Source organism: Pieris napi, chromosome W (assembly GCF_905475465.1).
Source record: "Pieris napi chromosome W, ilPieNapi1.2, whole genome shotgun sequence".
Lineage (NCBI taxonomy): Eukaryota > Metazoa > Arthropoda > Insecta > Lepidoptera > Pieridae > Pieris > Pieris napi.
Window position 1 is genome coordinate 2,053,580 of NC_062258.1, and position 13,629 is coordinate 2,067,208.

Here is a 13,629-nt window from a genome sequence, read left to right on the forward strand (position 1 = left end):
TCAAGGGAAGATGGAAGCGGGCATGGAGTTTCACTCCTTTGCTGTTTTTTTAATATTAAGGTCCTACTTCTAAATAGCCCATGGGGGTTTGTAAAGTCTGACTTTCGCCGTGTCTTAGCGCTAAGTGTGATACCTGTATGTCAAAAGCCATAATTGACACTGGACAGTTTGAGCTACGTCCATGGGTTAGTTACTCACTTACTCTGGCTTTCTGTCTTGGCCTCCGAAATGAGAAACTTCCAGCGCTCCCTGTCCTGTACCCACCAATTAATGGCTTTTAGCTGCAGGTCCTCCTGCACTCTGTCGATCCAGTGACCTGGGCCTACTGAGTAAATTATTATTTAATTAATAAGGTCATTATTATCCTTTGATTGTGATCCATATACTCATGGTCAAACTACACTTATTTCGTGTTCTTTGCGAAATTTAAGTAATTTTTCTAATTAGATTCTTTATCAGTATATTTTTCTCGTCGTGTCCTATAGTATTTTTTCGACCTCTTAACTGTGAATCTTACCCAAGTCTTCATGGGTATTTTATTGAATTATAATGGTATTTCCAACACAAATATAGTGTATTTACAATATTCTGAACCTACATAATAATAATTGTACTTAAAAATGCTCCCTGTGGCAGACCTTTTAATACTGGCATTTCCTCACTGTATTACGCTGTAAAACGCCATATCTGGGGCCCAAAAGTCTGCTCCAAAGGATCAAATCAAAGTTGGAATAAGTTATTTAGTTTAAATATCAAACTATTTTTTAAGAAGAGCATAATTCACATCTCTTAACCCGTTCACCGAACTGATACCCGAAACGTATTGTTAATTGATTAATTAAATTGTTAAGTAAAGCTGTAACACGTGTGGATATCTCAAGAACTAGTGAACCGATTTTAATGAAACTTAGACTGCTAGAATGAGAAACTTCTGGGAAAATATTTAACGTTAATTTAGAGATATTTATGATTACCATGCTATCAAAACCACTCCCCTAAGAAATTACTAATGCTACAATAAATTTCAGATGGCGTAAATCCCAACAAAAATGGCCGCCGTCGCTCCAATTCCCGGTCAACTAAACCAGGAGAACAGCGATGATGAACCTTCGCCCGACGAGGAGAGACAAGTGACGCCGTTCAGCATTCACGACGTGCTCAAAAAGGAAAGAGAAACCAGTCCAGAGAATGTCTTCGCCACGGATAAACTCCTCCAAAGCACTCCGAACTTCAAAGACGCCTCGAACCCTGAAAGCCTACGATTGGACGACACAGAGATAAGTGTTGATGATAATTCGTGCAGCAGCAATGACACAGTATTGTCTGTGGGTAATGAGAACCCAGTAAATGATGAGCTGTCCTTCAAACACATACAAACCCACCTAAACGCCATATCACAGTTGAGTCACTTTAACACACCCTTGCTCCTACGACCGAATCCCATACCGATGTTCTTGAACCAGTCATTCTATCCACAAGTCAAATACCAGCAGAACGAAGAGAGAAGAGAGGACACGTACAGAAGGGAACAGAAGGAGGATAGAGATTTTAATCCAAACCTGAAGTTTAGTATCGATAACATTTTGAAAGCGGATTTTGGTAGACGTATAACTGATCCGCTGAAGATTAGGAAAAAGAGGTTCGAGGGGAAGAAGGAGTTTAAGGAGATCAGTCAGGTTCGACAGGAGGTCAGGCAGGAGGTGAGACAGGAGGTTAGAGCAGATGTTAAGGAAAAGGGGGCGATAGATTTGTCTAAAGCAGATGGCAGTCCGGCGTCCAGTGGAGGTTAGTTAGAATTTGCAGCTGACCACCATTTGACTTATAAGAGTCCTAACTCTAAGCTTTGACCATGTATTTTTCCTTTACCAACCTTCCAAGTACAGGTCTGCACACACATTTAACTAAAAACCTCCTGGCATTAGCTGACCCAACCAGCTTTAATGATTATTAAATAGGTTCGTGGGTTCATCATCAAGGGTTTACTGTAATTTCAATGCCTTAACACTGAGGGCAATAAAACATTATACACAAAATCCGTGAAAATCGGTCAAGTCCTTTCGTAGGATAATTACATAGTAGGTGACCAACCTTTGCCTGATTGGGTCTAATGCCGGTGTTAATATGTTCTCGCTACAATCTATTAGGTCTGGGTTCTATGTATCTGTTACTTGAAGCAAGTAGGTGATCAACCTTCTAAGGGTCTAAGGTTTCCTCACGATGTCTTCCTTCGTGCGTGTAAAGGTATTACGATGTTCTCGCTACAACCGTTTAAGTCTGGTCTTCTTATCTGTTTCTTAAGAGGCAAGTAGGTGATCACGTGATTGATGAGAGCAAGTGGAAAATTAAAATTAATTAATTTTCCATTATCAGCTGCCTCTAACTGCCCTGGCCACTTTATCTAGGAATTTAGAAGTTTTTACTTTAGCAGTCGAGTCCTCCAACGTCCTCCCTGTGCGCATGTCCCTGTGTGGAAGTCATCGTGAGGAAAGCTTAGACCCTTAGAAGGCTGATCACCTAATTGTCTATTTAGATACATAGATCTGAGGCCAAGACCTAAAAGGCTCTAGGGCCACTGGTTACGTGTTTCAATGAATGCATTTAATGAATTTTTGCAGGGACATCGAACAGTGAAGGCCCGATGGTCTGGCCCGCCTGGGTGTACTGTACCCGATATAGTGACAGACCCAGTTCTGGTAAGTTTTTATAGAAAAATACATATATCAGTAGAAAATTTTCGGCGTTTAGGTTTAAGGCCAAAAGGCTAAAAGGCCAAATTGGTCGAAAATGAAAAGCGGTAAATTTGAGGGTGAAAATGTTGATCTGATAACGCGGTGGCTAAAGACCAAAAGTCCATGGCCAAGGTGTAAACGCAAAATTCGGACGTTATTGACGTTTGTAAGGGCTTATCTTGCTTTAAAACCAAAAGGCCATCTACTGTAAGGCCAGAGCGATCTGGATATTTTTTCGGACCATCTATCCGATTATAGGTCGCCTTTTCCGTTATTTAACTCATAAAGTTTGTTAGTTATTGACATTTAATTTATACTAATTTTATGTTGCGTCCCATTAGTAGATATTAGTTAGTTTTCTTCTTATATGGTTTTGTCATCGTTTCGTTAAAGCCAAATCCAAAGTTAAGGCCAAAAGGCCAAAATTACTTAAATTCAAAAGGTCAAAAGGCCATGCGAAATAACTAAGGATCAAGTAGGGTTTTTATTGCCAAAACAATACATTTGCCTTCAAGAAACGAGCTTACCAACTCCTAAATGGCAACGCACTTGCGAGCCCTCTGGAAGTGTCCATAGGCGATAGGTATTTCCGGACCGAAAACGAACCAATTATTATAAGGCCGGCAACGCAAGCCTGAGTTGAGTTTGACGGCTCATTGGTCTAGTGGTTAGTACCCCTGACTGCGAATCCATGGGACCCGGGTTCGATCCCCGGCTGAGACAAACATCGATGTGATGAGCATTTGGTATTGTGCTTAGGTCTTGGGTGTTAAAATATGTATGTATATCCGTTGCCTAGTACCATAACACAAGCTTCACCAGCTTAGCATTCAATTGGTATGAATTGTCCAATAAAAAAAAACAAAAAAATGGAGTGTCCTTAACAACAGATGAGCCTGCTGCCCACTTGCCCCCTGTTTGATTATAAAACAGCCCTTTTATTTCTCTTAAGTGTATTAAGAGGGAGTACATTAAAGACTCCCCTATACGATAAGCTGTTGTAAAAATTATTTGGTTCTTATCGCCCTCTTGCGGTGTTCACGGACGGATGAATTAAATTATCAAAACTAATATTAGTTTGTGAGGTCGTAGGGGGTGATCTACTGAAGCAATTTCGATACCTACATCCTCATGAATCATTCTAGATATTGGTGTCAACTGTATCAAAATCCGTTCAGTAGTTTTTGAGTTACACTTGATTTTATAATAGACATGTCTTGTAGGAATTATCAAGCTCCTTTTTCTCTAGAACTCATATAAGGCAGCGTTCGTAAGAAACGTTTTTGTTCGACTGTTTTTTCTACCACGATTCTTTTTATTTTTGGTTTAATATAGATATATTATAATCCCTACTAATATTATAAATGCGAAAGTAACTCTGTCTGTCTGTCTGTCTGTCTGTTACCTTTTCACGCCTAAACCGCTGAACCGATTTTGATGAATTTTGGTATAGAGATAGATGGAACCTTGGGAAAGGACATAGGGTACTTTTTATCCAGATCCCGATCCCGATCCCGGAATTATACGGGTGGAAACGCAGAGTGCAGTTGTGTATCGTATATCCCTACTAAATGAATTTTGGTATAGAGATAGATGGAACCTTGGAAAAGGACAAAGGCAACCTTTTATCCCGATCCCGATCCCGATCCCGTAATTATGCGAGTGATAGATAACGCAAGGTGCAGTTATGTATCGTATATGCCTACTAAATGAATTTTGGTATAGAGATAGATGGAACCTTGGGGAAAGACATAGACAGTCTGTCTGTTTCGTTTTCACGCCTAAACCGCTGAACCGATTTTGATGAATTTTGGTATAGAGATAGATGGAACCTTGGGAAAGGACATCTTTACTTTTTATCCCGATCCCGATCCCGGAATTATGCGGGTGAAAACGCGGGGTGCAGTTATGTATCGCATAATTCAAATACTCCTAGCCAGCTTTTAGAATACTTTCTGCCTGACATGTCCATCAGGCCCATCGGCCTATACACTATGAATGTGTGAGTGTGACGATGCATGGTGTGGTGTGGCGGGGCTGGCGGGCGCGGGCGCGCTGCGCGGCGCGGCGGCAAAGACGTGCGGGGGACGCGGATGGCTCGGTGGGAGGAGTGTAGATCACAAAGTATGCTTACCCGAACGGGCAGACACGTGAGGGCAGACGTCGTTGGCGGACGCATGCGATATCTACAATTTTGAGCTGCAACGTATTCGCTTTCTTTACGTTTTCATTGGTGTTTAGGGTTTCTTGGATAAGCATTTTGTGTTATTTACTTAGTTGTTTTGGTTGTTATTATTAGTTTAGCATAAGTTAGTAGTAGGTAGAATTATAGTTAATAGGTAAAATAAATACTTTAATTCATTTTTTAGGATAGGTATAAAATTGTAGTAGATTAGTAGGCAGGTTTTTTTAAGTTTTTTCACATTTAGTAAGTAGTTACGGTACCTAAGAAGGTCAGCATAGTTTTTATTGAGTATTAATAGGTAAGTAATGTTGTTTTGTGAATAAAATAGTTCCAGTAGTTTCGCATATAATTTTATCGATTCATTTTGTTTTTATTCCATGTGGATAGTATATTTTTTTTAACATTTAGTTTTAGTTTAGCAATTCGTTTTGTTTTTGTTTTATTTCATGTGTATAAGTACCTACCTTAAGTATAGTTTCGTACTCAGTACCTTTAACTAAATTTTTTTGTCAGCTAAAGAATTTTTTTTTGCATAAGTACTTACCTGTTTTTATTACTTTAGGTAGGTAACTGGTTAAGTAATATGCCTCGCAAGCGTAAATCTAATTTAGCGCGTAGCTCTAAAAGAGCTCGAACTGCGCAAGTAGCTAGATCCCAAGAATCTGAGGAGCAGACTCAGGCCCGGCAGATTTTAGATGCTGAGCGACACGCAACGCAAAGAGCTGCCGAGACCTATGAACAAACTCAGGCCCGGCAGATTTTAGATGCTGAGCGACACGCAACGCAAAGAGCTGCCGAGACCTATGAACAAACTCAGGCCCGGCAGATTTTAGATGCTGAGCGACACGCAACGCAAAGAGCTGCCGAGACCTATGAACAGACTCAGGCCCGGCAGATTTTAGATGCTGAGCGACACGCAACGCAAAGAGCTGCCGAAACCTATGAACAGACTCAGGCCCGGCAGATTATAGATGCTGAGCGACACGCAACGCAAAGAGCTGCCGAGACCTATGAACAGACTCAGGCCCGGCAGATTTTAGATGCTGAGCGACACGCATCATTGATAGCTGCAGAGATGCCAGAAGAATCCCAAAGACGACGTGTGTTAAATGCTGAACGGCAGTCAGAAAGGAGAAATGCGTTTACAATGTATACATGGGGAGCATTCCACAATGCTGCTTTTGATTATGACCCATCGATTGAGTATAATAACCATCGATTACTTCTCATAGGTGGAATGGATAAAAAATGTATACATTGTGAAGCACTCAAGTGGAAAGAAGAAACTCCGGGTATGTGTTGTTCTGGTGGCAAGGTTTCAATTCCAATACTTGGAGAACCAGAGGAACCATTGAAGTCTTTACTTTTAGGTGATAACAACGAATCGCGGCGTTTTTTAATCAAAATAAGGAAATATAATTCATGCTTTCAAATGACGTCATTTGGTGTAGAAAATGAGGTGGTTATGCCTGGGTTTTCATCTACTTTTACAATCCAAGGTCAAATCTATCATAGGATTGGTTCTTTGCTTCCTACAAATAATGAGCAACCAAAATTTTTACAGATTTATTTTATGGGAAATGAAAACGACGAGGTTGACCGCAGGTGTCAAAACATTCAATTAGTAGAAAAGGATATTGTCTTAAAGATTCAGAGAATGTTGCATGAACATCAGTTCTCGTCAAGCGTTGCGGCGTGCGGACGTGCACATTGCAAGTGAATCATACCTTTCGGATTTAATACTAGTTACAGTGATTCTCAATCATCGCTATCTATTTTACGCTATGTCTAACTTGTGTGGTAGCTGTGGTGTGGAGATCAGGGACGGAGCTTCCTGCTCTGTCTGCAAGTTGGAATTTCACTTTCAGTGTGGAGGCATTACTGAGGTAGGATATCGGAGACTAGGTGATAGAAGATTCACTTGGTGCTGTGCCAATTGTAAAATCTCTGCGCAACCTCAAGCAGTTTCGACATCCGCCTCTACATCACCTCTAGTGAAGATGCCTGTTGAATCGACTATTCTGGAGGAAATCAGAGCTGTCTCCTTAAAACTCGCCCCTTTAGAATCTTTGGTTGAAGATGTCAAATCACTCAGAAAGGAATTATCGGAGCTGAAGTCCTCTTTCAGTGAAATCAATGGAGTCGTCGGTGAGTTCAAAACTAAAATAGAGAATTTTGAATCCCGTCTGTCCAAGGTTGAATCTGACAATCAGAACATCGTAGAACAGTATGGTACTATTCAAACTAGGCTGGATAAGCTGGAGAGCGAAGCGGACGATAACGAGCAATGGTCACGAATTAATAATGTCGAGATTAAAGGAGTTCCTCAGAGGGACAAGGAAAACTTACACGATATAGTTAATTCTATTGGTCAATTAATAAACTACACGGTCCAGAAAAATCAAATTAACTTTGTTACTCGCGTGCCAGTGCGAGATAGTACTCAACCAAAGCCAATTATATTGTGCTTCTTAAACCGTTACGCCAAGGAAGATTTCATAGCGGCAGCAAGAACCAAAGCCAAGGACCTAGCCAGATCAAAATCGTCTATAACATGTACCAATCTGGGCCTAAATGGCAATCATAAAATATTTATAAACGACCACCTCACTCCCAAAAACAAAGATCTGCTGAACAAAGCTCGCAAGGTAGCCAAGGATCATAATTTTCAATACATTTGGGTGAAGAGAGCTGTAATTCATATACGGAAGGACAACACCTCACCAATAATTTATATCCGCAATGTAAAAGACATTTCCAAAATAATATAATCATTATTATTTATATTGTTATTCATAAAGTCTTATTACATTTATTTTTCTCTGCACTTAACATGTTGAGAACAGCTGGCGGTGAGTGTGCGATGGTACGGCATGGTACGGTTTTTTTCTCATTCATTGTTAGACTGTGTTGTGGGTTGACTATCGAAACAGGTTTGAATTGCTTTTGCTTATTTGCTAATGGAGTGCATACCAGTAATGATTCTAACACTATTAATATAAGATCGATTATTTATTATTTCAAGACGTTGCTTACGGCATTTAAGTATATCTATTGTCTCGCTAACGAAAAATATTTATTGAATAGAATTGTACTTATTTTAGTTTGTTTGAATGGCGAGTCGGTGTATTTATTGGTTATGTTGCTTTGTCTATCCTATATGAATGCTTCGATATATATAGGTAAATATATTGTTTTTATTGTCTGTTTCTTCAATGATTAAGTTCAAAAGTCTTATTGGTTACTATCAGAATGCTCGGGGGCTGCGCACTAAAACGAACGTATTTCTGGCTAACTTATTGTTAAATAATTATGATTTTATTGCAATCACTGAAACATGGCTTCTTGACAGTATTTTAAACAGTGAATTATTTGATTCTCGTTACATAATATGGAGACGAGATCGTGATTATGCGCGGACAGCGCAGAAACTAGGTGGAGGAGTATTGTTAGCGGTGCGGAAAGATCTTATGGTTGTTGAGAGGTCGGAGTGGAGGAGCTCAGCAGAGGACATTTGGGTGACAATCACTTTGAAACGTAGGAACCCTTCTATAAACTATAATATACATTTATGTACGGTTTATTTGTGTAATGAAGGAAGCGGCAATTCTTATAAAACACAGTTGTTAAATTTTTCGAATAAATTAGGTGAACTAGTATTGAGCCACCCCTCGGACGTATTTCTTGTAACAGGTGATTTTAATTTCAAGGATGACATCAATTGGGTTAGGTCTGAGGGGTCTACTGAATTGATACCTATCGAATACAAATCTGATTATCTGAAAAATTTTCTTGATATTATTAATACTTGTAATTTTTGTCAATATAACGCACAATCCAATATTAATCAAAGAATACTGGATCTTATATTCTCTAACTCACCTGTGAATGTTCAAGCGTGTATGTCACCCTTGGTTTCGGAAGATGAACATCATAAATCATTAATTTTAGATATAGAATTTGTTGAAATACATACTCTAGAACAAGTTAAAACCTTAAAATTTGTATATAACCGAGCCGACTTTAATTCTATAACATCAGTTCTCAATTCGATAGACTGGCATTCTTGTTTGTTTAACTGTACTGTAGACGAAGCACTGACTTTATTATATGATAAACTATATGAGCTACGTGATAAGTTTATTCCGTCCAAATTTGTATCAAAATGTTTGTATCCACCATGGTATAGTTCTGCTCTAATCAAAATACTAAAGGAAAAATATAAATATCACAGTAAGTACAAAATTTATGGTAACATTGCGGATTACTTATCATTCTCAACTCTGCGTGAAAGGGCAATCACAGTAGAAAAGAAGTGCTTTGAGGTATATATAGACAGAATTGAGGCTTCTATAGTTCGCGATCCTCGTACCTTTTGGTCGTATGTAAAATCCAAAAAAATGTCCAACTCTTATCCCAATTTTATGTGCTACAAAACAACTGGTGCTACTGCAGATTCTGGTGTAGGTATTTCTAACCTATTTTCAAGTTATTTTGAGTCTAATTTTCTGAAACCTAATGACACTGTTAATGTTAATAATTGTCCTGTTCGTTGTACTAGTGCCGTTAGCATCTCTACTGTGTCAGTTACACATGCGAAGGTCGAGAAACTGATTCGTAATCTAGATTTAAGTAAGGGTGGTGGTCCTGATCTCTTGCCCCCAGTCTTTATAGTCAACTGTGCGTCTGGCTTGGTAGTACCCTTGACCATTATATTTCAGCGTTCGCTCTCAGAAGGCATAGTACCGAAGATATGGAAGAGAGCGTATATTACACCTGTATTTAAGAAGGGCGATAGATCCAATGTTGAGAATTACCGCCCTATTTCTAAACTATGTTTATTCGCTAAAATTCTTGAAAAACTTGTTCACAATGATCTATATACGGCGCTTAAACCTTCTTTCGGGTTGGAACAACATGGTTTTCTCAGAAGCAGATCAACCGTCTCGAACCTAATAATAGCTAATGATTTTATTACTGAGGGAATGGACAGTGGTGGTCAAGTTGAAGTGATATACACGGACTATACTAAATGTTTTGATAGAATTGATCATAGTGTTCTGTTATGCAAATTATTGGCTGCAGGTATCCATGGTGACCTTTTCAGATGGTTCGCATCCTACATAGATAATCGCTGTCAGGCTGTTGTACTGCAAGGATTCTTGTCTAATTGGGTCTCCATTCCTTCGGGAGTTCCTCAGGGATCGATCTTGGGCCCTTTGATGTTTATTCTGTTCACATTGGATGTGGGTGATTGTTTCCTCAATTCTAAAATATTACTGTTTGCCGATGACATGAAAATCTTTAAGTTTGTGCATAACACGGATGACATTAACCTACTGCAAGCCGATTTGAATAGGTTTGAGCATTATTGTGTCCTAAACAAGTTGGATCTCAATGTGTCTAAATGTCATCACATTAGTTTTAGCCGTAAACCTAGTCCATTGATAGGTAATCTCACCTTCTATAATCAGTCAATTTCTAGACTAGTAGAAGTTAAGGATCTTGGGGTCATCCACGACAATAAATTGCTATTTGATAGACACATTGATAGTGTTGTTTCCAAAGCCTCTAAATCCTTGGGTTTTATCATTAGAACATCAGCTGTATTCAAACATTTAAAAACTATTAAAATATTATATTGTTCTTTTGTGCGTAGTCACCTAGAGTATGCCTCACAAGTCTGGAATCCTCAATACCAGGAATACAAGACTCGTCTCGAAAATATCCAGCGACGTTTCCTTCGTTTTCTTGACTTTAAGGCCCACCAGCGTTCTGATGGTTACCATCATCGTTGTCAACGTTACCATTTTTTGCCCCTTGAAAATCGAAGGAATATTTCTGATGTCTGTTATTTACTACAGATTGTTAGGGGATTCGTTGATTGTCCGGAGATGTTAGCAAAGTTCAACTTGCGAACTGACCTATTATGGTTCAGACACCGCCCCCTTTTCAAAATTCCTCCATTTAATACTAACTATAGAAAAAATACATTTATGATTCGAAGTGCACAGACCTACAACCAATATTCAACCCAGTTTGACATCGATCTTTTCTGTTCTTCCATTGACTCTGTGAGACGCACACTCACATCCAGCTATTTCCATTAGTATTTCCATTTGAATTTTCATTAGAATAGCCATACTTAATTTTTTTAATTTACCAAAGCTCTTTATTTGTTTCACAATGAAACTTCTTTATGAATTCATAAATGTTAACTTTATTCCTCCTATCTCCTTAAGGTATATATAGATTATCTATAGGTGGAGATTTGTAATTAGTACTGACTTTATTTTATTGTAATCTTAATTTACCTTCTGTTAAAATACTGTAAATCTTCCTAAAATGCAATAAATAAATAAATAAATAAATAAATAAACATAACCGCCTAATAAACACTTTCACAACAGCCTTAGAAAGAATGCCGGGAGATGATTATAAGTTGGTGATTCACCCAGATCGTACACCAAGTGGGGAACACGAAAGACGATATAATGCACCTTTAATAAATGAAGTCGCAGCCATGGTTTGTGGTGAACAGTTTGCTTCCCGTGATATAGTTTTACATGCCCGTGATAACACACTAACTAGGGTGCCGGATACACATAAATTTTACGATGCGTTACAATATCCGCTAATATTTAGCAAAGGGCAAGAAGGGTATCACTTTCAAATTCCACAAGTCGATCCTGTAACTGGCCTGCCCTTGCCTAACAAAAAGGTATCATGTATGGACTTTTATGCCTTTCATATCATGATTAGAGAAAATGATTTTAATATTATATCACGATGCAGGCAACTGGCCAATCAGTTTTATGTTGATATGTACGTTAAGGTAGAAAGTGAACGATTACGATACATAACATTAAATCAAACTAAATTAAGAGCAGAAAATTATATCCACCTTCAAGACGCAGTAGCGAATGACGCTAATCTAAATCCAAATGATATTGGTAGAATGATAATTTTACCGTCTTCATTTGTAAATAGTCCGAGGTACTTACACGAATATACTCAGGATGCGTTTGCTTATGTACGTACATATGGTCGCCCTGACTTATTCGTTACGTTTACTTGCAACCCAGCATGGCCGGAAATAGTAAATGAATTAATGCCGGGTCAAAGCGCGATTGATAGGCATGATGTAGTCGCAAGAGTTTTTAGGTTGAAAGTTAAAAAACTTATGTCTGTTATTTCCAAAGGCAGAATATTTGGAGAAGTGATCTGCTTTATGTATTCCATAGAGTGGCAGAAGCGTGGCCTACCACATGTCCACATATTATTGTGGTTAAAAGACAAGTTGAGACCCGATCAAATTGATAATATTATCAGCGCAGAAATACCCGATCCAAGCACTGACAAGACACTTCATGATATTATAGTTAAAAACATGATTCATGGTCCATGTGGACCTGAAAATCCTCAGTGCCCTTGCATGAAAGATGGAAAATGCACAAAGAAATTTCCTCGCAAATTACACAAAGACACTGTCCACAGTGAAAACGGATACCCACTCTATCGTAGAAGAGCACCAGCAGACGGAGGTCGAACGGCATCTGTGAAACTACGAAATGTGAGTTACGTCACTATTGATAATAGTTGGGTGGTCCCTTATTCCGCTATTCTATTCTATAAATCTGGAGATGCCTTAGGACGGGTTTACACAGTCCATGTTACTAACATGGAATGTTTTTGTTTAAGGATGCTTCTACACCATGTGCGTGGGCCAACCTCTTTCAATGATCTCAAAAAATACAACAATCAAGAATTTTCAACATTTCGAGAGGCATGTGAGGCAAGAGGATTATTGGAGGATGACAATCATTGGAATATAACACTGGAAGAGGCTGCACAATGTAGATCAGCGGCCAAGGTGAGAATGCTTTTTGCTATACTAATAGCGACATGTGGGCTTTCAAACCCTCAACAACTGTGGGAAAGGTACAAAATTCAAATGGCCGACGATATTTTACACAGAGTACAACATCATAATTTTTAACGTCAAACGTTACATACAATGATTTCATTTTTAATGAAGCCCTAACAAAGATAGAAGACCAAGTCATAACTATAACTGGGAAAGATTTGTCAGATTTTGGGTTGAGCAGGCCGCAAAGAACTGGGGAAGTTTGCAGTGATATAATAAGAGAATTGAGTTACGATGCTGCTTCTTTACAACAACAAATAACTGAGTCTGTTCCGCGTCTAAATCCAGAACAAAGATTAGTTTTTGAGAATGTTGTGCAAAAAATCGAAAGTGGCGAAGGTGGTTTATTCTTTTTGGATGCGCCAGGAGGCACGGGTAAAACATTTCTTTTAAATTTACTTTTAGCCCAAATTCGTAAAGATAAAGGAGTTGCTGTTGCTGTAGCTTCTTCTGGAATAGCAGCTACGTTACTTAATGGTGGCCGAACGGCACATTCAGTACTTAAACTGCCATTGAACTTAGCTCATGAGGAAATGCCAGTTTGTAACATTACTAAAAATAGTGACCGTGGACGAATGTTACAGCAATGTAAGCTGTTGGTTTGGGATGAATGTACCATGTCCCACAAAAGAGCGATAGAAGCACTAGATCGGACCATAAAAGATATTAAGAGTAACCAAAGTATCATGGGTGGTATGGTGGTACTTTTAGCTGGCGATTTTAGACAGACTCTGCCGGTAATTACTAGAGGCACGCCGGCAGATGAAATAAATGCATGTTTAAAAGCG

General features: G+C 38.9%; 1 protein-coding gene across 1 annotated transcript; it reads left to right on the forward strand.

Moving 5' to 3' along the window:
- The first annotated feature begins 1,049 nt into the window (after window positions 1-1,049).
- LOC125062008 (homeobox protein invected-like) lies at window positions 1,050-1,790 on the forward strand. Its single transcript, XM_047667624.1, has one exon. It carries the CDS (start codon window positions 1,050-1,052, stop codon window positions 1,788-1,790), a length of 741 nt encoding a protein of 246 aa, XP_047523580.1.
- Window positions 1,791-13,629: the final 11,839 nt, after the last annotated feature.